General features: G+C 41.0%; 1 protein-coding gene across 1 annotated transcript; it reads left to right on the top strand.

The window, feature by feature from the left end:
* The first annotated feature begins 8,784 nt into the window (after nucleotides 1-8,784).
* LOC140319438 (glutamate decarboxylase 1) lies at nucleotides 8,785-23,715 on the top strand. The gene is made up of 17 exons (XM_072397070.1): nucleotides 8,785-9,290; nucleotides 10,155-10,249; nucleotides 11,897-11,959; nucleotides 12,971-13,126; nucleotides 13,498-13,740; nucleotides 13,874-13,964; nucleotides 15,693-15,805; nucleotides 16,980-17,095; nucleotides 17,237-17,316; nucleotides 17,405-17,459; nucleotides 17,781-17,897; nucleotides 18,016-18,080; nucleotides 18,547-18,625; nucleotides 18,736-18,885; nucleotides 18,985-19,092; nucleotides 19,335-19,424; nucleotides 19,607-23,715. The coding sequence occupies exons 2-17, from the start codon at nucleotides 10,168-10,170 to the stop codon at nucleotides 19,778-19,780; spliced, it is 1,782 nt and encodes a 593-aa protein (XP_072253171.1). The 5' UTR covers nucleotides 8,785-9,290; nucleotides 10,155-10,167; the 3' UTR covers nucleotides 19,781-23,715.
* The last annotated feature ends 810 nt before the right edge of the window (nucleotides 23,716-24,525 follow it).

Raw genomic sequence — 24,525 nt, 5'->3', positions numbered from 1 at the left:
TATTTAACAGAGAAGATGAAGAATGGAGGAAAAACTGCATTACAGCATGAGATTTGACCATTTCAGCTGTAAACTCTTTATCCAAATTTCATGATCCTATTATAAAATTATGCCTATGGATGGATGTGTTGAATGCAGCCAGACTGGCTCCACACAAAGGCTGTGATTTTGCATCATTGTCCGAGATAGAGTGACTATTCTTCAACTCTGCTGGAAGCCATAATGCTTAACTCTTCATCACGAGGACTTAATATGTTGTGGCTTAAGTTTACTTTCCGAAACTGAATGAAAGATTTAAGAACTTCCGAATTTCATTGTACAATATGATGGTCCAAAAGTGAGTTAAATTCCATCCTGACAGGAAATCATCACTTGGCAGAACAAAGCTGAATAAATCCTCCAACCTCCTCCTGAGCAGTTATAAGTAACATATGAACATTTTTTTATAAATCACACAAGACAAGGGGGGTTTTAACTCAGTCTGACTGATATTTTTTCACTGTTTGGGTCATTGACCCAAATTTGCATCTGCTTTAGCTCATTTCACTCTATAGGTTAATCATGTGTATTATTTGCTGTGTTGAGAGTAATATTTTAAAGCCAATTTGAAGTTAGTGTGTCTCATACTCTGTCAACTAACCGATACGGGTTGATAACACCATAACGGTCAAAGCAAAACATATATGCTGAATGAAGAGAGGCCAAGATCTACCCAAAACATGGTAATGATTGACCATATTATATGTATCAAACAGTTTAAGTCCCCCTCTCTGGCTGAGGATTCCTGCTTTGAATCTGCAGAGCACCACTGAAAGTCTTAGACAGGTGAGGTCAGACGGCATTTTTGTGCTATGACCGTTTGGAGGAACCGCCATTAAACAATCCTGACTGCTGGTTGGATGTACAGCTAATTTTCCTGTGTTGTGAGGAACTGATTAAATGAGAAGGTAGTGAGCTAAGAAGAAGACGGGGGACTGTGCTGGCGCCCGAGCTAGCAAAGAAAAGGTTGGGCCACAACATACCAGAAGGTGTCTCAGTGATGAAGCTGCTAGCTCCAGCAGCGCTGAGCGAGATAAGCATGAGAACAGGGCTAGCATGGAAGCTAGTGGCTTCCAAACAAGTTTACAGTCAGTTTACTCCTGGGAACCTTATTTCTTAGCACCTGCCAAGCCAACAGCTTTGAGTTAACCTGAAGGTAGCAGCTCCTGGATTGCTGAAAGCATAGAAAGCATATATCACCATTATGATATTTTTCTGCTTTATGAAGAATGACTCTGTGGTTCAAATATGTATGGCTGAATTTTTTTTCTCTTTAAACACGTTTTTATTCAACATACTCAGGCTTACAAGAAAGCATGTAATTGTTTTTGTGGACCTCTTTTTTTGTTTGGCAGTGCTTAGGCAACATAATGGGAATTTCTAGCTTTGTATTTAATGGTATTCAAGCCTAACTATGTGCTTTCTTTTGTTTGTTTTTACTCTCTGACTACATTTTACGACCCTAACCGCCCACGGCTGACAACTTAGTGGAAAAATGAAAAGCTGTTGGGCCATATTGGCTTGAAGTGATACTCCAACTTGATTTCTTTTGTTGGATTCCCACCATCCACCCTTTCGTAAATCTTTATGATAATCTTTTTTTAATATGTAAAAGGTGTGCAATATCACATTTTTTATTGTTTTATGTCATGCAAAACAGAATAATGTTGTAACTTGCAAAGGAAAGCGTATGCATGTAAAAATGTTCAAGCATTCAATGGTAAACCATTGGAACTGTTGACAGACTGAGGAGTTGCATGAGCCTGTGAAGTGCATACGTGTGTCATATGATGGTCCTGCTTCACTCTTGATTTGGCTCTGAGCAGGTTTTTTTTTTTTTAATCAAACGACAAAGACAGAGTGGCTCGAATCACACCCAACAACTTTGCTGTGCTCAGTGGAGGATACAGATGTTACATTTAGTAGGAAAAAGGTTTTCTAGTCATTTTATAAATGCTTAATCTGACCTGAAGCTAGACTTTCCAAATAACATAATTGTTCTATGCTTTTGTCCCTCAAAACAAGGTGTTTTCTGTTGTTACCATGACAGCGGGCTTTAATAAAGTAGTCATTTGTGATCTTTCCCTTGAGCTTAAGAAGACGTTTTTTTTTGCTAACCAAATGTTAATCTTAGCACTAAGCATCACAGCAGGTCATCGGAGATTTGTAACAGCTCAGGAAGTGGAAGGGCAATATTGTCCCCATGTTGATAATGGTGCTAAATCAGGAAACACTTTCACATGTTTTTCTCGAATGGAGATCGCTCATGTTTACCAGCGTGCAACAGATTTAAAGACAGTGAATGCATCACTGTAATAAACATCACACACTATTTCACCTTTGAACGTTTGCAAGTTAATTTCAGCAATGTTACAATTACTTGAGTTGGGTGCACATGAAAGAAGAGTTACTACTAACCTTTGAACTGAACTAATCAAAACCAGCACAGCCATTTGCTTAATTATGATAATGAGAAGAAGCTGTCTAACATCTGTAATTATAGCAGGTATGTAAATATTAATATTTTGAATGGCTCACAATAGCTGCAGTGAGGGTCCATAGTTGAGCTGTAAGTGTCTCTCGTGGTGAGAAGGCGGGCACAATACCCATATCTCACTTTTCTAAACCGCTTCCAGGGCAACGCAGTGACTCAGTCAAAGACAACAAACCTGTAGTGCAGTCACGATGACCTTCTGCTGCACCTTTCTCCATCTGTAAAGCAAAGCAGCAGCAAACCGGAGCCAAAAAAGAAATGTAATCCCTATTGTTCTTTTACGGCAAATTGTCAATGCTTTGCAGTTCTGTGGAGACGTGAAAGTTTATTTTCCAGCGTTAAATAATTCCTCTGATTGTAACCAGTCATTTTGAGTCATTTACATTTTTATGAGAAAATTAAAGGATTGTACTTTGTCCGTATTAATTGGCTCTTAAGGAAAAATGTTAATGAGTATTTAAACCATAAAAAATGGTAAAATTGGATTCTGATTTGACTTCTTATATCTGGACATATAAAAGTGTTGTGATAAAGAAGAAATTTCATGCCTGCTCTGATTAAAATGGCGACTCTTGAATGGAAATTCGTGTGTAAGGGGTCAGACGGAGTCGGTTTCATGCTGGGCTCCATGTTTTATACATCAGTGCAGTGATTAAAATGTAATTAAAACATGTCAGTTCCTTTATAACTAGCTTCCCCTTCTCTGTGTCTCTCTCTTCCTCGAATATATGAATATGTTTAGATGCAGATAAGCATTTACATAGCTGCTCAGTGTACACAAAATAAGAAAATGCAGTCCAACCACATGAACCAGTTACACTTTAACATATTTTTATCCACTGAAAGTCAGGATTCAGCCTGATTTACACTCTGTTCTTGACCCTCTTTGAGCTTAAACCTTATTAAACACAGAATATGTTTGTCTTAGAGCCAGCTGATGTCATTCTTGTACTATTGCCTGAGCAGTGATATTCTCCCGACAATGACAAGAATCTATTGCTTTCTTGATGAAAGTTAAATGGGAAGATCGGTATTTATTGTTGTGTCACCAGAAATGTACAATGACCGCATTTGCCCACTTCTTCAAGATGTAATAGCATGAAAATCCATGGCTGTACACTTCCCATGACAGGAATTGTGCAAGTCTTCTGAACTTTAAAGTCTTTGTTTTCCATTTGTAACCACCACAAATACTTTGAAATGCATGTTGTATTATCAACAGTTACACAGATATAAAGTTTCTAGTAAAATATAAACTTTATACCCCACCCCGTAGCAGCTCCTCTCTGTTAGCACAGGTTTATCTTCATCAAACCTCAGAACCTTAGTGAAATATTGACATAATGAAATAACCTCATATATTGAGTGTTGCCTTACTTATTGTTCATTTGTCCTTTTTCTGACCAAATGCACGAAACTTCAAAGCGTGTTGACTGTGCTGGGGGGGGGGGACAGTGACTGATGTGATGTGTTGAGGGCTCACGAGTTATTAAAAGCTGCCACGTTTGGTGGTGGACAGGAATGACTCACTGATGAGGAGGGATTATGTCAGTTTACAGAAGCTGTTAATCATTAGATACCAGTGAGACACTTTCATTCCATCACCTTAGTCTTTTAAAATATATTGATAAAATATACGTATCACTCAATGCAGGTCTGCTCTCTTTCAAAAACTTTGATCCTCATTATGCTGTTTATGACCCATTTCCTTACACCTAATTCCTAACTGTTTGGTAAATAGTTAAACAGCTGACAGATTAACTGATTGAAAGATATTTTCAATACTTTCTTTTTGTTTTTCATATAAGGGGATGAAGAGGGGCAGTCAGAGTACCCTTCTTTGAAATTACTCTAAACTTTTTGATGCAGCCGTAAACATTTATGAATGCTTCGGTTGTTATAGTTTCTCCTGCCTTAGAAAGATCAAGCAGGGGTTTTCACACAGTGCAGCGTTAGCCCGTTTTATCCCTAATTCCCAGCACTGAGCTCCAGGTTAAGCGTTGAACGTCACAATGCTTCTTCTCTCTGCAGGTGTCTGAGTTTTATTCAAGTGGCTGAATTTCGGCTGATTTTCAGAGCAGAGATTTCAGCTGTAGAGTTGTGACAAATGATCTGCCACTTCGATGCGGTGTCATTTCTCATTATTGCTCCCTGAACGGGCAACATTGAGAACTTTAGTCATATAAAAAGCCAAAGAGAGAGAGAGAGAAAAAAAATCTAGAAGTTTACGAGATGAGGCAGGTTGACGTGACACCGGTGTGACAGTGTGTGGAAATTAAGCAAAAATGACTGAAAGCTACAGGCTCAAAGAGAGACAACAGGACCGTGCAAGTGTTGTTTTCTCACCTTCAGATCAGATGTCTGAAGTCATATGTTTAGTCTCCAACTGCAGTGAAAGTTTTTTCCTGTCAAAAACACAGAAATACAGAACTCGTGTCTCTTCCTGACGGCCCCCTGCTCTCTGCATCACCCTCTACATTTGCACCATGCACCCTCTTGTGGACAGCTACGAAACACTTGGTGTGACATTCAACCCACGTTTCCTTTGCTTTTGTTTTATTTTTTTACAGGTTTTGTAACATTTCTAATATAGCCACACCTCCAACACTAGCATCAGAGCCGAATACCAGTTTCCTGCATGCATCAGAGCTGAATTAAAATGAAAACTGACAAGATATCACGCCAAAGGATGGTTTCAGATTTTGGGAGTTTAACTCAGTTTCTGTAGTTTTCTGTATTTATTCATTTTAAAAATACATTTTTCTTCTAATGTGCAAAAAGTTCTCAGTGGCTGATTGATCCAGACTGCAGGTAGGTTTGTTTCAAATCCAAAGCCATGCTGTTTTCATGCACGCACAATGTGGTTTGACACTGTCTCCACTGTTGAAAACAAGGAGGACCTTATTGCTGCTTTCAGATATGCCAGGTGCACAGGATGCATGGACCCTCTCCTGTTTACCCTGGAAGCTGCAGCATCTTTGCCTTCCAAAACAATTTTTGATGTGTCAAACTAAATGACAGTACTTTGCATATTACCTTTCTACCTGCTTTTGTGAGTCCAATAGCAAACTGCTTTCACTGCTTTTCAGTGCTCCTGACCCAATGAGGTGCTTTCCACCATGTGATATGTGAGGCCTGATGATCCCAGGTTTGTTCTCAGCATGTTTCCCATAAGTACAGCGATTTCTCCAAATTCTTTGAGTCTTACAGTTATTTTACTCACCATTGATGATGCTGTCCCCAAATTTCTTACTCTGCTACTTTGGGAAATGTTGTTGTTGAATAACAAACTATTTTCCACACAGAGTGGCGAACTTCTCCGACCTTTAGCCTTCTTTTAAATAACTCTGTACCCAATCATGCTATAGGCTTATTAGTTGTGAAATATTCCTTCATATTATTTTAGCATGTTTTGTTGCTCTATCTGCATTTCTTGTGTTTTATTGGTGCCGATACAAAATTAAAAATTATTTGATTCAATGTAGATATCAATTTATTTTCAGTATTTTACCCAGTGTCCAATCTTTCTGCAAACGGAATAGTCTCCCTTCAGAAATGCTATGTAAGCATTGTGAGCCCAAAAGAAACCAGAGGACTGACCACGATGGCTGAAGGCGAATAAAAGCTTCAGGACATAAAATGCATTTTTGCACAGAAAACAATAGCTACTAATTTAGTCCATGAATTGCACTGAGAAGCTCTTGATGAACAAGCTACTTCAGGGCCAGCTGCCCAAAAGCTTTTTCAGTGCTTTGGCTCTCGTGGGTTGATTCTTGAGTCTTAACAAAGCTCAGACCTGAACAACAGTCTGTAATGAAGGTGTCCAGCGCTGAAAACAATCTGAGGACAGTTATTTTTATGTGCGCTTTGTCGCACAACGTATGTCATGACCTATAATCAGGTGATCCATTACCGGCAGAGTAATGGACATGAGTAACAAATCTCCGCCGTGACCTGTGTTGTCATGTATGATGGCGACGTGCCCCAGATGAATGGCCCCTGGGAGTTTTTCCTTGATTGCTAAGACACATTTCTTGAAAGCTGCTCTCCTTTTCTTTAAACTGAACACAAAACCTCAGACTCTTCTTGCAAAACCAAACTTTCGCCTCAAAACAGTTCAATCTCTGCTCAAAACTGAACTATGTTGTCAAATCGTGCCCCGAGTCAATCAAACCCTGGCATGCCGTATCCAGGCTTGGCATGCCTCCACAAGCCAGTTCCATGACTTGCTGGAGATTTACTTTGGTGCAAGGTTGGCGTTCATATACCTTCCACTGCCATGAGGAGAAGAATTCCTCAGTGGGGTTTAGGAAAGGGGAGTACGGCGGAAGGCAAAGATTGACAAAACCGTGGTTCATATTGAACCACTCTAACCTGGACGGCTCTGTGAAAACTCATATTGTCCCAAACAACAACCTAGATGGGATGCTCATCCTGCTGCCCTAACAGAGCATCTCGCATTTGATTGAGGAAAATGAGGAGCAGGGGAGTGTTGTAGGGCCCCTGGTTGGCATGATGGTGGACAACCCCATGATTGCTGATGGCAGCACATAATGTGACATTGCCGCCACACTGCCTAGGGACACCAACAATGGCCAATCACATTATGGCTTCACCTTTTGGTGAGATTACACCCAGATTCATCCATATAGATGTATTCATGGGGTCTTTCCATAGCATCCAGTTGGAAAACCCTCTGTAGGAATAGATAGTTTTGTAGGTGATACAGAAAAAGGGATTCAGGCCACTACAGTAAATCACTACTTGGAGTAATCAACACTGAAGGAGGCCTGGATATATACCAACCTGTACATACTGGAATCTTTGCTCTTTACTCTGTCTAAGTTGCAATCAAAGGGCACTCTGTACAGCTGTTTCATACGCAGTCTGTTGCGCTTGAGGACACGAACAACAGTAGAGAGGCTGACTCTGTTGATACCCTCAAAATTTACATGATCTTCTGCTGAATTTCACTCAGTTTAATGGCATTGTTCTCACGGACCATATCAACAATTAGGGTCTCTTGGTGTGGGGAGAACATACCTGTCCTCCCACCCCCATATGACAGTCTTTCAATGCTACAAAAAGAGAACATGCAGTTACAAAAAAATATATACATGGAATACAAAGCCTACAAACAGTTAGACCAACCCTCCATTACAATACTACAGTACATTGGTACAATGATGTACTGAAACATGTATTTACTTACAGTATACTGCGGTACAGTATATAGTATGTCATACAGTCATTGCTGTCAACATTTACATACTGTACTATAAGGTTAAAAAAGGTAATTACCTGTTCTCTTCTCTAAATCTTCAGATTATGATGGACACAGTGAATCTACTGATTTTTGGTTGTACCCTTTGTCCGGCCTCCTTCATGCTCATACCATGGACAAGAACATGGTCAATCACAGTAGCTCTGATTTTAATCAGATATTACTGTTCTTTGTCTTCACTGACTACCTCCACTCACACAAACTCTTCCTCTCAGATTTCTATCCAATGTAGGGCCTCACAAACCAGTGCTCTCTGAACTGGCTTATATGTCCCCTCACATCATTAGCCACAAGTGTGATCAATTTTGAGTTGTTGTGTTCAAGTGGTGACAGCTGTGCTTTAATTGTGTTTGACTTTTGTCACCTGTGCTCACCATTGTGCAGCACGGGTGCATCACAATGAAAATGTGGTGGCAAGTTGTGTCTAAACAGGTGAAAAGTGCTTATGGTTTTGCCAAAAGAGTGATTGATTCAATCAGTGGGTTCAGGCAACTAAGCATTTGGTTCAGACAATAGGGTTTAGTGTTTTAGCAATTGAGAAAAACTATAAGATTCTTGAAGTAGCCTATATTTGTGGAATGGCCCATTTGTGGGCGTGCAGGAGCCATTCTTGGTTTCTCAGTGCCACCTCGTGGACTAAATCGGTTTTTACTGTCTGGGATCTCTCAGGTCACATCTTCATCCTTCACCACCTGTCTGTCTGCACAGAAAGTGGGGAAATAAAATGTTTGTTTCGGGTGCAGATTTCCTTTCAGTTACAGCTTTTTTTTTATTATTATTTTTAAAGGATTGTTTGGAAAGGGATTGCCACTGAGCTATACGCACGATGCTCAAAAACAGAAGACACTCCGGATTTTGGGGAGTGGGAAATAAATAACTATCGTCTGATGAGGTTTTGGGGCTGGTGTTTGTGGCTCTTTCTCCCGCGTCTCCTTGTGTTTTTTTCCCCCCCACCAGAACAAAACCAGCACACTCCCTCCTCCCCCCCCTCTTCGATCCTGATCCCTCCTCACATAATGTGTTGATCATAGCATCAAACTTCAGGTCCTTGTTCGTGAGAAGCATTCCAGCCAGAGCTGTACAGAACAGAAGACCACCCATAAGCACTTCCAAAAAAAAAAAAGTCACACTCGAGGGGCCGAAAACGGCGCCATTCAGTGCCGACCGCGCAGACGGCTCTGGTACGCAGCTCCGGTGGAGATAGTGGCTGCTTGCAAAGAGTCGCACGAACGCAGTGACAAGAAACTCCAGACGGGGCTTGGTTTAATTGTGAGCCATTCAAAGCGGCCACTACAACAGCGAGGTCACCTTGGATGTGATCTGGCGGAGAACTGAAGCTCAGCTCTGTTTGTGTCCTCTTCGCCTCGGTTGGAGTGGGCGCATCAGCCTCTCCTTCAGGATTTAATTTGGTCTTAAATTTCCCCTTTTCTTGGTTTTGGACTGCACCTGTTCACCTGGATACACACGACCACGGTAAGTGGCGTTACGCATTAGCGCGGATTAACAAATCGACTCTAAATAAACTCGGGGATGCTCTAACAGGTGTTTTTTTTTTTTTTTTTTTAAGAAATAAGATTTAAGGTGCTCCCTTAAGGAAAACAGGTTTAATTGGCAGAGCTTCGGATTAGTTTGCGTGTGAACTGTTTGTCACGTTAAATAGGTTTCATATCATTTCGGGGGAAAATTTTATAAATAACTAATTTAGTCTTTTCTGTAACCTGCACGGTCATCGGAGTAGGGATCACCTTGAACTTGATATTTTCCATTCGGCTTCAGGAAGCCAAAGCAGACCCATAGTGAGCATCCAGGCCGTGTCAATGATTTATGAAGACAAATGTGTGACTACTGTGATCATGAATCTCTCTATTTAAACTTTTGCTGATGGCCTTGCCTCATTTTCAACGCAGGGATTTAACCATAACGATGACAAACACGAAGCTCTGAGCAGCCAAAATGATGAGCCCCATTCAGTGGATTTGTTTCTCCTGCAATTTCTCGTTATTGAGACATTTCCCCCCAATTTGCTCGTTTTTGTTTCGTGCACGTTGTGAATTTGACTCTCAACTTGTGAGACAGGATGTGCCCTTGTCGTCTACAGGTCTGTGTCGCCAAGTTGAGCATCTCTCTTAGTGTTAAAGAGCCAGAGGCGCGCGCTGAGACGCGCATTCCGACAGTATGTCTGGTGGATTTCTCCCGTCTCCCCAACAATAAGCCCCACTTTCCTCTCTGGTAGCATAAAGAGAGATTTTAAGGAGGAATAAAGAGTTTACAAAAAAAAAAAGAAAAAAAAGAAAGAAGGAAAAAAAAAGTGCCCAGGCTTCTTTTTTTTTGGCTCAGGGTTTCGGGAGTGATGGCGGCGTCTGCACCCTCCTCCTCCTCCTCCGGCGGCGAAGCGGATCCCAACTCGACAAATTTACGGCCACCGGGCACAAGTAGGTCCATCACAGATACAACGCCATCCTCACGTGTGCATTTACTTTGTGGGCAATGCCATTAATCATTTTCATCGAGGGGGAGACAGGGGGGAGGGGAGGGGTGGTTTCGGAGGGGGGTGGGGGTTGATGTAGGGGAGTCCGCTGCCATTTGAGAGGGCTTCCTTCGCCACAAATCATCGCTGCATTTCATTCACCATACGGACCTCCCGGCACCTGCGTGACAGACGAATGCTGCTGTCAGAAAAGCGGTTTGCTCTGCTAACATCCCACTGAAGGCTGAAAAAACATGTCCGAGGCTGCGCAGCATCTAATCAGAGAGCCAATATTATCACAACTAATTCACGTCTTTATTATTAATAGTCTTAGGGGTGGTGGCAGTGGTGCTGTAATTCATTATTTTCATCTTTTCTTGTTTCTAAAAACTAATTTTTTTGTTGTTGTTTGTTTTTTTTTTCCTTCTGCTCTGTTCCAGTAAAGTGCCTGCATAGAAAAATGAAAATTGCCCCTGAAGTGCCAGTTAATTCAGCCATATTAAATAGACTCTAATGGCACTCTCGAGCGCTGGAGCCTTCAAGCGGAGGGGCACCGAGGAGACTGCTGAGTCCTTTCATTGTCAGCCGGTAGCCATAAAATTGAACAAAAAAAAAAAAAAAGCCTAATTTCTCCCAGTGAATAGAGGTCTAACATCAAGTGACAGGTGAAAACACACAAAGAAGGAATTAAATAAGAGAGAGAGAGAGAGAAAAAAGAAAAAGAAAACAGAGTTTTAATCTAAAGATTAAAAAAAATGAATGCACTTTCTGGCATTCTCACTGCATTTGATTTTAAAAACCTAGTGCAAAGCTGTTGCGTTGTCAGCCCACGCGCGTCTGATGAATTGGAATGATTACAGCCTATTAGGCCCGAGCATTCCTTTTCCTCTGGTCCTCTGCACCAGCATTGTATGCTCTGAACTCCATTTGTCAGCACATCAGCTCTTTTTTTTCGTCTGTCTGTTTTTTTGTGTGCTTGTTTTGTTTTTGTTTTTTTTTTGTTTTTTTTCCTATCTCATCCTCTCAGCCTGAGGTGCTGGATATCTGTTAAAGTGCGTTTAGTGAGCTCTGCAATGATTTATCTGATGATCCAAAGCAAGGGTTAAACTGGGATATGGGAATGGGACTGATCACCACCACCTCCTCCTTGTTTCCTCCCCTCTCAACCTCCCCCTCCTCCTCCCAAATTGCTGTTTTTTGAGGATTTTCGCCTTTGCTTCACATCCAAGGTGCCCCATCCCCTCTCTGGCTGGAAGCCCTTGATAACGCAGTGATTCTCTATCTTTCACTGGCCAGCCGGCTCACGTCTCCTGATGCTCGCATTTTAACCAGCGTCTTTTCACTCAATTAGATCCTCAGGCTGGCGTGGATTCAAACGTCTAATTAATTCCGAGCCCTGTGGGTCACGGGAGGTGCACACGATGTGGAAGCGGGGCAAATCCAGATTTAGAATAGATGTCAGAAATAATCCCACGACGCTCCTGCTCACGATTGTTTCAGCATGCCACATCACCCAGCCTCCATTTATTCTCATTTTTAGATGTTCAAGGTAAAAGAAGCGAAATCCAATAAAGAGCCTTTCTAATCAAATGTTTTTCTTAAATGATGTCAGGCTATGACGCGTGGTGTGGAGTTGCTCATGGATGCACTAGAAAATTGGGAATGAAGATATGTGGTAAGTTGGTTTTGTTCTGTTTTATGTTAGAATGAGCAGAGACAGACATGGGCTTCAAGTCTGTGTTTGCATGCTGAAGTGTAGGCTTCATGGCCTGCATGCTTTTACCAGCGGTTCAATGCACGCGTCTGAAATTCTCCGTGTTTGGTTTATAAATATATATATATCTGTTTATTTTTGCTTAATTCAGCCGGCATGGAAAAAGAGAATCAAACGCCATCGATTTTTGACCCCGCGTGGGAGAAAATTAAAGGGGAAATTAGGTGGAATGGATTTTCCAATTTCCACTCTGAGGGTCTATTTCAGTCTCTCACTAATAAACCAAGGACGGCGTGACATCCACCATGATGGGGAATGTCACGCACCGGCGCGCAGCGCAGTTTTTTTGGTATTTTTCGCCGACACGTTCTGCTGATTTCATTAAATGTATCTATTGTTTCTTTTAATCATTCTCAAATATCAAACAGAAAAATAATTCGAGAGACCAAAGTAAACATTAACTGTTGTGAAATTTGTGAAAGTGTCAGATCTGCTCTTTTTTTTAAAAACGAGATATTTCTTGATTTTTCTAAAAGTGCGTTTTAATTGAATTAATCGATATTTCATTTATTTTCTAATGAAGTCTCGAATCCTCTCACCATCACGGCAAAAATCGGTCAAGTGAGCTCTTTCCTCTGAGGTGCACAGTGTCATGCTTTGGTTAAAAAAATAAAAAATAAAAACATGACAGCGATCTGTTTTTGCTTGACTGGAGTTTGGTGATGATGTCAATGAGCTCAACCTCCCACAGAGTTTCCACCGGACTATAAATAGGACCGGAAGGCTCCCTTTTCTCATAAAAAATAGACGGAAAATACAGTGGAGACTAGAGAGAGGAGACAAATGGGGAGGGGGTGCGAGAAGAAAAATAGGCCCGTTAGTGTGTCTGTTATAGTGGAAAAGCCGCAGCTCTCATCAGGTTTGGGAAGTGTAACCATTCTCAGGACTCCTCTCCCCTTTGTAATCGTTTAGGGTTTTTGCAGAAGAACAACAGTCTGGAGGAGAGGAGCAGGATTGTGAGTTCCTTCAAGGAGCGCTCAGCCAAAAACCTGCTGTCTTGTGATAACAGTGGCGGAGATGCGCGCTTCAGGCGAACAGAGACGGACTTCTCCAACCTGTATGCCAGAGGTAGGCTGCAGAAAAGACTGCACATTCATTTTATTCAACACGTATGCCTAGACTTGGAGCATTTGACATTAAACGTAAGGCCTAAGAAATGCATGATTGCACATGTCTGGGTTGTGACGCTGTTAAGAGAACAAAGCAGCACAGAAACATCTAAATTGTGGTTCTATGACAATAATACAACAAGGAGATCGAGTGTTAATTCCGTAATATTTAAAACAGAAATGATAAATCAACCAAGAAGTCACCGGAAAAATCATCCACCCATTTTGAAACATGTTTTAAAAAAAGGTTGGTTAACCAGAAGTCACCAACCAAAAATAGACTCAATTTAACACAAACTTTTTTCTTCTTCTTCTTTTTTTTTTTTGCAGATTTGTTGCCTGCAAAAAATGGAGAGGAGTCGACCATGCAGTTCTTGCTGGAGATCGTGGAAATCCTCACCAACTACATCCGGAAGACCTTCGACAGGTCCACCAAGGTCCTGGACTTCCATCACCCCCACCAGCTGCTGGAGGGCATGGAGGGCTTCAACCTGGAACTTTCCGACCAGCCCGAGTCCCTGGAGCAGATCCTGGTGGACTGCAGGGACACCCTGAAATATGGAGTGAGAACAGGTGAGGAGCCCTGAGAGCTGAGGTACAGTCTGCTCTGATCAATAGCTCTCATTAGCTGACTCTCTCAGATTCGCAGATGGGTAAATGGCTTTCTGAGGATTGTGATGGTTTATTCGCTTTGTATCAATCGCAGGTCATCCCAGGTTCTTCAACCAACTGTCCACTGGATTAGACATTGTGGGGTTGGTAGGAGAGTGGCTCACCTCTACAGCCAACACTAATATGTGAGTACAATTAGGATAAGTCTCGTTTTATTTGTTCGCCTTTGTTTTTTTCAGTGGTCCATGATGCGAAGAGGCTTTCAGTTGGAAGAATACTTGAAGTGACATGCAGTAATTACTGTCTTTGACTGAGAAAAAAAAAACAACCAACACGCTCTTACAGACTGTCAGTCAAGCAAGAAAATAAAGAGCACAAAAGACAACGTTTGTGCAGTTACACCCCCGCAGCATTGTCAGTAGTGGCCTGTGCATACAGGAGGTAGGCACATGATTCAGCCCAGTCGGCAAATCAAATTGCATATTGATTAGCATTCGCAGTTATACATGCTTTCTTTGTGTCGTGTTATGCAAGTTCCCGTGACATAACAATGCCAGGAAGGGGAAAAGAGCCTCTTCTCCTCAGGCCGTCTGTAAATGATGTGAGCAGCCATCGCTGGCTCTCTGCGGGAGTTTCGGTGCTACAATAAATCTTTTCAGAGTGAGATTTTGCTGTGTTTTATTTTATATTTCTGTGTGACTTATGATCAGAGCAGCATGGGCAGTCTCTTTCATTTGAATAAATTCAGATGTTTTTATATCATTGTGCCCTCTTACGTGTGAAGATGGGACTGGAGAAGACGGACATTGCGTAGCTACTGAGTGCGTTTGCATTCTGCGCCTCATAAACAGTCCAGGAAGTCCTGCTGTACAAGTACAATACCATAAACATAAGATTTATGAACATCTTATTCACATCTTCCAATTTTGCTGACCACACTCTGAAATAAAAGACCAAAAGTGGAACACACGAAAAAGGACTTAATCGATATTTGGTTAACATGTGGACTGAGGTCACTTGACTAATACAATCCTTTCACTTTGGCCAGTAAAGCAGAATCACTGTCTATCAATTATTTTCTTGTGCATATAAGAGCACTTATAATCCATAAATTACAACAGATTGTGGATTGCCAGGTTGAAAAGTACCTTGACCGACTGGCCTGTAAAGTCATTTACTGTCTAGAAAACAAATGTGCCTGATCATCTTCTAACCGACTCATAAATTACAAGTAAAGCACCACTAAGTCTTTGTATGACCATGCAGCGTCTCCTTCATCTGAGGACAAAATGTAAGCTCAGAGAGGACATTAGCTGTGTTTATTTACATGAACTTTGATTAAAGTCCTCTCAAGCTTAGCATGTTTTTCAGATTGTTCCCTCCAGCTGGTTCAATCCGCTTGTGTGTTGTTGGAGACATCACTGTGGATGGCTTTAAACCAAAGGGGCGTAGGTTGCTTACACTCCAATTTACCTTTATTAATTGCTCCATCAGCCCTAATTATCCTTGGCAGATATTGACTGACACTAATAGACTGACAATCACATCTAAGTCTTACATAATCAGAGTGAGCCTTGTCTGCGTAAATGAGTGCAGCGAAATTTATGTGGGACATCTGTGAGTCGGCACATGACTTGTTTATTTTATACCCCTCCATATCCGTGTTTGTGTGTGTGCGTGTGGGGGCTGTAGATGATGTGAGGCACAATGCAACAATCGTCTACTATTCCCATGATTCATTTACTTGCTTTGCATGAATGGACAATATACTTATGTAATTAGAGGAATACTGGTCGAAAGATGGATGAATCTGTCTGTACTGTAATTTCTTACTAACTGTGCTGTTTCTATGATACTGAGCGGCCTTAATGTTCTTGCATTTCATGAAACTTGTGCACTTTTGGCTGTTCCAGGTTCACCTATGAGATTGCCCCTGTTTTCGTGCTAATGGAGCAGCTGACACTCAAAAAGATGAGAGAGATCGTTGGCTGGCCGAATGAAGAGGGAGATGGAATATTTTCTCCAGGTAAAAGCCCAACCAGTGAGCTCATGTGAACGTGGTTGAACTCATATGAACCACTATATAACCAGATGTTCTGTTTTTTTAGCCATTCGTTTTTGTTTCCCACCATCAGATAATCTCATTATGTGTTCAGATGTAACATTTTAGACTAAAAAAGAGAGACTCAGACGATGAGAAGATTGGGGGACACAAGCAATTTCAATCAAGAAGCAGGAAAAATTGCCAAAACCAAGAAACATGGCAAAGGAGAAAACCATGTGGCAAAACTACAAGTGCAACTTCTAGAAAGCCAAAGTTGGTCAAGTTTAAAGCCAGCAATGGAGTATGTACAGCATATGGGGCTGTAGGAGTAAACACAAGAGCAGAAACAGGCAGAGAATTGTGAGGAGATGGGAACAGGGACCAGTAAACAGGAGACATGAGGAAATGTCATTAAATATGAAAGATGAGCATATTTGGGGTTCAGTGTTTTTTGCCATGAATCCATGGAAGAACAGGGGCTCAAACCGCCAACTTTGTTATCATGAGGGCAGTGCCTGTATCTGCTGAGTCACTGCCACGTCCGTTGCTCAGCAGAGGACCACTTCTATAAGACAGCTTCTATAAAACTAAATTGTGCATTCAAAAATCTTACTTGAATGAAATCACAACTAAACTATAAAAAATGTGACAAAGTAATCATTATGCAATGCTGCATTCAAGAAAAAGATACAGCTAATTATAATTAGTTTATGCTCTGCTGGGTATGCAAGTCTACAATAAAGCATCATAATTTACTTGAAGTATTCTGTTATGTGAACATCCACTCTGCACAATTACAGTTCTTGAGATTGAGGATGATATGGAGGAGGTAGGGGTCTAAAAATGTAAAGTTTAATTCCAGGAGCAGAGGTCACCCACTGTGCTCACTGTAAGACAGTCAACATGGTTACCAAAAAGGCACAGATGGGCCAACAATCCAGGTCCAGTTCAGAAGTCAAAAACCCCACAAGGAATCTTTAGGGAGTCAAAAGAAAAACCTAAAAGAAAAAAATCAAGAAAAAGCTAATGCTGACACATAAAGGCTGGGCAGTACCAACCCGGCTGTGCATTGTGGAGAAAAAGTATGTTAAATGTAAATCAGATGTGTACTTAATTTCTGTGCTGATTTTGTGGTGTTTATTTCTGGTTTCAACAGGAGGTGCCATTTCCAACATGTACAGTGTGATGATTGCCAGATACAAGTTTTTCCCTGAGGTCAAGACCAAAGGCATGGCAGCTGCACCCCGACTGGTCCTCTTCACCTCAGAGCATGTTAGTCCAACACTGCCTCTGTTCTACTAAGCACCTGACCAATGTAGAACATTTACATAAAACTGGACAGTTAATATCCTTTTTCTTAGCATGCAAGCAGCTCCAAGTCAATTTCTGACTGCTGATGTTCTTGTCCTGCAGAGTCACTATTCCATCAAGAAAGCAAGCGCAGCTCTTGGCTTTGGAACAGAGAACTTGATCCTTTTGAAAACAGATGAGAGGTTTGCTTTACGTTTGCTCTGCATGCTGACAACATGATCAAATATCACATGTCTGGATGGCTTACTGTATGTTCTTCTACTTTTCCAGAGGAAGAGTCATTCCTGCTGATTTGGAAGCCAAAGTAATCGAGGCTAAGCAAAAGGTAAATGTCAGCAGTGATAACTTACATGTCGCCTCTCTAACCTATTCATCTCCCTCCATCCATTAATGCCTACAACGAGCAACATTCATGTGAGCTGTGGAATTCAAGTCAGACGCTGCACCGGTCTAAAGTTTCTCTCCTGAAAATATTCCTTTGAATGTGAAGGAAATTTTGGCCCAACAACAGGCAGAGACAGAGAAGAATGCATTAACAGGGACTTGTTTAAACGTGTCTCTTTCACGTCAACAATCACAGGGGGGGGGGAATAACATAAGAATTGTAACTAAGCTGAGAATCGTCTTGTTTTCATTTGGTTTGCAGGGGTATGTTCCGATGTTTGTGAACGCCACCGCGGGCACCACCGTCTACGGAGCCTTTGATCCCATCAACGAAATTGCAGACATCTGTGAAAAGTACAACATGTGGCTTCATGTGGATGTAAGAGAATATTCATAATCACCAGGGCACTCGTTTACATTACAGATTTCTGTGATACAATTTAGATCGACATCAGAACCCTTAGTGTTCTGAGGACAGTATGCTGTTTCCTGTGCAGGGTGCATGGGGAGGAGGTTTGCTGATGTCCAGGAAACACAGGCACAAGCTGAACGGAATAGAGAGGTAAAGGGTACATGTTCATGATGAACCCTTAACATTCATCACCCCACAGACCTTTCCATCGGTATCTTATATGGTTCACTCCTTAGTAGAAGAAGAGGAGGAAATAGCCAGTGCAAAAAAAGTACAGGAGGGTTGTCTGTTGCAGAGATATGTGTTTGGGAAGAAAAGATCAACTGAAAAAAATGTTAGAAGATTTATTTTGGGACATTTTTACATGCAGTGATGTCACCTTAACCCCTACCTCGGACACCTTGGTGCCCCAAGCCCTGCATTATTTTGGAAATGCACAACTGTTGGAGTGCCTGGACCCACAGAAGTCATAAATCTGTAGTCATCTCATAGAACTCTAGATATCTCAGTTTATTCTCCTTCAAAAGACAAACATGCTATGTTACCACTTCTCTTCAGAGAATTGGCAAACACACACACAGTCCTTCATGTGTTTGCTGTTTCAATATCTCCGCAGGGCCAACTCAGTCACTTGGAACCCTCACAAGATGATGGGAGTGCCGCTGCAGTGCTCTGCCGTTCTGGTCAGAGAAAGGGTGAGTCTGTGGGCTTTGCTTTCCTGCTCCTCACGACGCTCCCACCTCAGCACATGAGCAAGCTCAAATGCCTGCATTCTCCTCCTGCTTATCTCTTGTTTCTATTGCAGGGCTTATTACAAGGCTGCAACTCTATGTGCGCGGGCTACCTCTTCCAGCCAGACAAACAATACGATGTTACATATGACACAGGTGACAAGGCCATTCAGTGTGGACGGCATGTTGACATTTTCAAGTTCTGGCTCATGTGGAAAGCAAAGGTGTGCAATCATCTGTAGCCTGATGTTCCTCACTGCTTCTGTCAGCCTTGCTGCCACATGCGGAATATGATTATAACCCTTGTTCTTATTTTCCTACAGGGAACAGTAGGCTTTGAGCAGCACATTGACAAGTGCCTGGACCTGTCGGCGTACCTGTACAATAAGATAAGAAACAGAGAGGGCTATGAGATGGTGTTCAACGGAGAGGTGAGATGACTGTCGCCACAAATGGTTTTCCTTGCAGTTATTTGCCACACAACAATCATCATCCCTCATAACCAGAGTTGTCTTTTGCTGTTAACAACTGCATTAGTAAAGTATTCAAATTTCAATTAAGCGTGAGGATTGATTGGATCATTTTGCTCCGCTGACACGATGACAAGAAACACTGAAATTACCTACGGCAGTTTTTGTCGGCACTCTTTACAAATGTTGCTTTCTCTTATCAGCCGCAGCACACTAATGTCTGCTTTTGGTACATTCCGCCGAGCCTGCGCGGCTTGCCTGATGGTGAGGAGAGGCGCGAGAGGCTGCACAAGGTAATGAGCCATTAATCTGCGTTTCAAGCCTCATCTCGAGTTTCTCCCCTCGCTGAGGCTGATTTATACAGGCTGAGGTTGAAGGATTCACATGGCGAAGAACAACATGTGTTTGGGTTTTAAATGTACTCAGGAGCTAGAACAAATCTTAGCTTAGTAATTCTGCACATTTTCTACATCAGGTGGCCCCAAAGATCAAGGCAATGATGATGGAGTCAGGCACTACAATGGTGGGTTACCAGCCTCAAGGAGACAAAGTCAACTTCTTCCGCATGGTCATCTCCAATCCTGCTGCCGCCAGGTCAGACATCGACTTCCTGATTGAGGAGATTGAGCGATTAGGGAATGAGTTGTAAGAGTCCCCTGTATCATGAGATAATATTTTGTCCAGAACATTTGTCTTTGCCAATTCTGAAGAGCCTTGAGCTTGGCTTTATTTGTCTTATGAAGATGGTGAGATTTTTGCCTACAGGTCTTTTTAGGTAATGCACAACAAAACTATAACGTACTCTGTGTGTTTCTGTCTGTTCCGTCTTTAGCAACAGTGGTATATATTGAAATTATTTGCACACCAGATTCTCTGTGGGGAAAATGAGTAAACACGGTGGTGTTCTTGCTAAGACATTAAAGGGGAAATAAATCCCAATGTAAATGTAATGAGTTTATCAAGGGTTCCTTTTCACGTTAAGAAAATCCAGTTTTCAGAAATGTTAAGACGATGTCTCGAATGCAAATAAAAACAGAAAGCTATCATTTCAAAATAATCCAAACCCATAGTTGATTAAAATAGTACAGATGTAGCATATCAAACCATGGAACTGAGGAATTTTATTATCCTGTTGAAAATATATGCTTATTTTGAATTTGAGGCCATGAGGCAGAATGTTTGAATAAAGTTAAGAAGGAAAGAGAGAAATTGGGAAAGAATTCAATTCAAACTCAAAGGTAGGGATGGTTCCAAATACTTCAAATAGTCCAGCAATTTCAAAATGATGTTTGTCAGCGTTTGTGAGTAACTGCAGAGAGTGCATCATCTGAAACGCATCATCAAAATATTCAAAGAAATTTGAGACGAGGCAAAAATCCAGAGCTGATTCTTTGTCTGTTTTGTGAAAATTATCAGTGAGAACAGTTGTAACTCTTCCTGTGTTGCTTTTGTGCCACCGGCTCTAACTGGTTTGCAAGTCATGGACTATTTACTTGCATTTTAGACAAAGTCCCAACTTTTTTCAGAAGCTGGATATATATATCTGGAGATATATATGTATCGATATAAATCTCCAGATATATATGAAGAATGTTCTATTACTGTTGGCAGGTTCTAAAAACTTAATGAACTTTCCACGAGTAAGGGAGCATGTTGCGGAAACCATAGTGCAGCATAAATATGAATGTATTATGTGTAATTATAAAAAAAAAGTATATATGGTTGCTATTAAAGCCAGATGTGCCGCAACATCATAGCAGATATTTCCTTTCGAGGTTTGAACATTTAGTCACTGTAAGAAGCACTGTAACTGATGTGTTTTTAGACTCTTGTGTAGATTGTGTATAGTATTGTTACATTGCCTTTGTGCCAAATGTGTCCTAGTTTTACAGTGAACAAATTCTATATGTAAATCAACCGTACAGTGTACATGTAATAGACCGATCACTTAATTTATATTGAGAGACTATTATTGTGAATAGTTTATCTGCTCTTCTGTGCCATTTGTCATGTACCCTCCTCCCTGTTTGGAAACTCTGCTGTATTCTATCGCAGTGTTTAGAGTAACAGTCATGTGTTTTAATGTATTTGTGAGCCAAAGAGGTGTTGAGTTACATTAATGAACATGTATGTGGCCCTTATTCTCCCTTATTGATGGAGTGAGACGTTTATATAATGGTGCCTCATTTACTGCCTCTCACTTTAGCACAATCTCTATTGTGTAAATGTGCAACTTCATTGTGATTCACTGACCGAATGTCGTCAAAGCACTGCTACAAGACTGGCAGTCAGCTGCTGCTGCCGGTGCTTCGATTAGTATAAAAAGCACAACACTAAATTGTGAACATGGGGCAGCTCTAATTCTGTGGACATATGATTGTCTGCATTATAGTGTGTGAGGTGGAGTAAAAACTATATGCAAAATTTAGTTTAATATGACATGCTTTCAATAGGCACACTTTAATGTGGAGAAAAACCTATTTTATTTGTCATGACGCATTTTGCTTGATCAACGAAATGTGTAGTGTTTGCTGCTGTATTAGGACTTATTCTACATTCCTCAATTAGTGGGATGAACTTTCCCTTGTAGTATTCAGTGTCGGCACTTTAACAGAATTATATTACTGCTGTATCCACAACACCAATAAAGACATGAGCAGCAGACCATCCGCAGACGATTGTCTTTGCTGTTCGTGGAAAAGACTTGACCGATAAATAAATGTATGTGCAACCCCAAGCAAACGTGTCGTTTTCCGATGAGGACCTCTGATGTGTTCGGTTTGTAACGTTGTTCTGAACCATTTGACACGAGAATGTCAAAAGCTAAGTATGAAGCTGACAGAACAACCATTTTTAAAACCTGTTCACACAAAATTTAAAGAGACTTTCTGTCTCGCACTCAGTCAGTCGTCGTTAAAAGAGAGGGTGAGTTCATCAAGGTCAGTGAGCCTCTTGAGTGGCAGGAGCAGATAATCTCTGTGTTGAAATATGCAAAGCAAATTCAATATGTTGTCAAAAAAGATTTAATCTGAGACATAAAATCCTAACGTAAAGTGCAAGCTCGGGCAAATCTGCATGTTTTCTATCCAAACATTTTTGTCTTTCTTTCTTCCTTTACATCTTCTCAGTCCACTTGGCTGTTACCATCCATTGATCGATTTAATCACCCCAGAGGGACTTTTTATTGAATGATCATCTCACATCTGAGATTTCATAAGAAACCTTTTCTAATCCTTTCATTTCTCCCCTTACTTACACCTCTGTCATGAAATGCATTCAGCTGTGATCTCTTAACATTACCCCCCCCACCCCCCTCCACTGAGCCTATTTCAAGGATGCGCCTCGCTGTGTTTTATTTCGACACAGTCATAGAACGATCGACTGTTTGAGTGGGTCTCCTCCCTCCCTCCACCAGACAGATGCTCTTTCTTTGTTTCATGCTTCAGGGCAGTGATCATTACAGACCTGATGTCAATGGCTGCTTTGTGTAGCTGCAGGGAATAGAAAGGGTTCAAGGAATAGCCACTTAGAATAATCTTCGACATCTTGTCAAATCTACAGGGAGAGAGGTTTTTTTTGTGTGTCTTTTCTTCTTTGGTTGTTCTTTGAATGGTTGTATAATAAAGGTTAAATGTGCCAAAGCGTAATAATATGGCTAATTTGGAAGCAGGTGCTAGAGAATATTATAATGACTGAATGCAAATGGAACCAGGTCTTCAGCTCCTGCAGTCTGTCACAGTCTAGTAATTCTGGACATGAATGAATATTCCATACTAACAGAGTCAGTCTGCTCATAATATCAGTCAATATATTCTGTGTAATGCTAAATCAGCTTAATTAAACTGGTAATGGTGGGAACATGCCAGTAAAATCAATTTCAAGACCAGATTACAACTGATGTAAACTGATGACTAAAAATTCACATGTACTATTCCAAGTGTTCTTTTGTGTTGAAAAAAAAAATCTTAAATAAAGTCCCTCCAAGAAATGAGTTCTCATTCAACTTTTCCCAAGGTCTAAGACCTTAACTAGCTTGTTGGGGTTAGTGCTTATTCACCAAAATCACCAAGCTGGGATAGGTGCTGTGAATTTAGCCATTTCCCAACAATCAGCAGCCATATGCTTCTCCAAACAGGTGTCTCGTACTCTGAAAATCCCTATAACCAATGTCAAGAGAAAGCTACAAGATGAATAGAGATCAAGTTGAGGTCTAGAAACCCAAGAAATTCCTCTCAGAGAGGTGTCCGTAGGATTGCCAGAGAGACCCCCTGTTTGACTGCAAAATAACTTCCAATTGGATTATCAGATTCTGCTTGTTCTGCACTAAATTTGGAAATTAGGAAGAGTAAGTGTGGAGGAAAAAAAGAGTTTGGACTTGAATGTAAGTACACCGGTCTAACTCTTAAGTGAGACTGACCTCCTCCCAAAAACTTTACTATCCAAACCAATTACATTTTGTGCCTAAACACAACCAAGACGTGACAAACGTGAACTCCGTTGATCATTCACAAGTTGGTCATGATCTATGCTACACAAGGGTGCATTTTTCAAACAGTTGTCAATAACTGTACAATAAACTCCCACACCTTTATTGTTATGAGGACTGTGTACCTTCTTAATTGACTTTATTAAAAAGATTTGAGAATGGCATTTGCTCTGATTTGTAAATGCTCAAATGAGTTATATTTCCCTGCTGCTGCTTGTAGGGGCAGTACTTTACAGGTGGCTGTCATGGGTCGTATCTGACGGTGTGATAAAAAAAATCTGGATGCCTGTATGGTTTGGAGAATTTAGTTTTTTTTTTTAGCTGGATCTATCATGCTGTGGACTTGTGTTGCTACCAGTGGCAGAAGGAAAAACTGTAAAAAGAATGAAAATGAGAATAGCTTTTACAGTATAATGGCCTTCAATACATTTCAAAATCTACCTTCGATCTAAGGATCTTAAAGATATCTGTGGCCAGAGCTCAACACGGAACTGAATGTAAGACAGCTCAAGAATGTCCTTCTCTTTGAAGGAAGATTGGGAAAAAATCCCTAAAGCAAGAACTAAAACACTTACGTGTTAAAACTGCTTGAAGCTGTGATACATGCCACCGCAGTTGTTACTTAAAACTGACCATGCAGGGTGCTCAAACTTTTGCCTTAGGTCTGTTTCCCTGTTTTGTTAAGATTGTAAAAGTGGGAAACTGAAAGTATAATCCTTGAGGAAATGTTGAAAAAAATTGATCACGTTTAACTTACCTTTTAAAAACCAGGGTAGTGGTGTACTTATGTAACTATCCATCATAAAAGGACTTTTTCACTTGACTGGCCAAACATTTTCATGCCAGTATCAACTGCATCATTAATATCATTCAGTAGCATAATGTTGATGAAAAAGAGAACAAGGCAT

Source organism: Leuresthes tenuis, unplaced genomic scaffold (genome assembly GCF_036924035.1).
Source record: "Leuresthes tenuis unplaced genomic scaffold, fLeuTen1.0.hap1 SCAF_12, whole genome shotgun sequence".
In the NCBI taxonomy this organism is placed as follows: Eukaryota; Metazoa; Chordata; class Actinopteri; order Atheriniformes; family Atherinopsidae; genus Leuresthes; species Leuresthes tenuis.
Note: the sequence above shows the minus strand (reverse complement) of the source record. Positions and strands in the feature narration are given on the sequence as shown.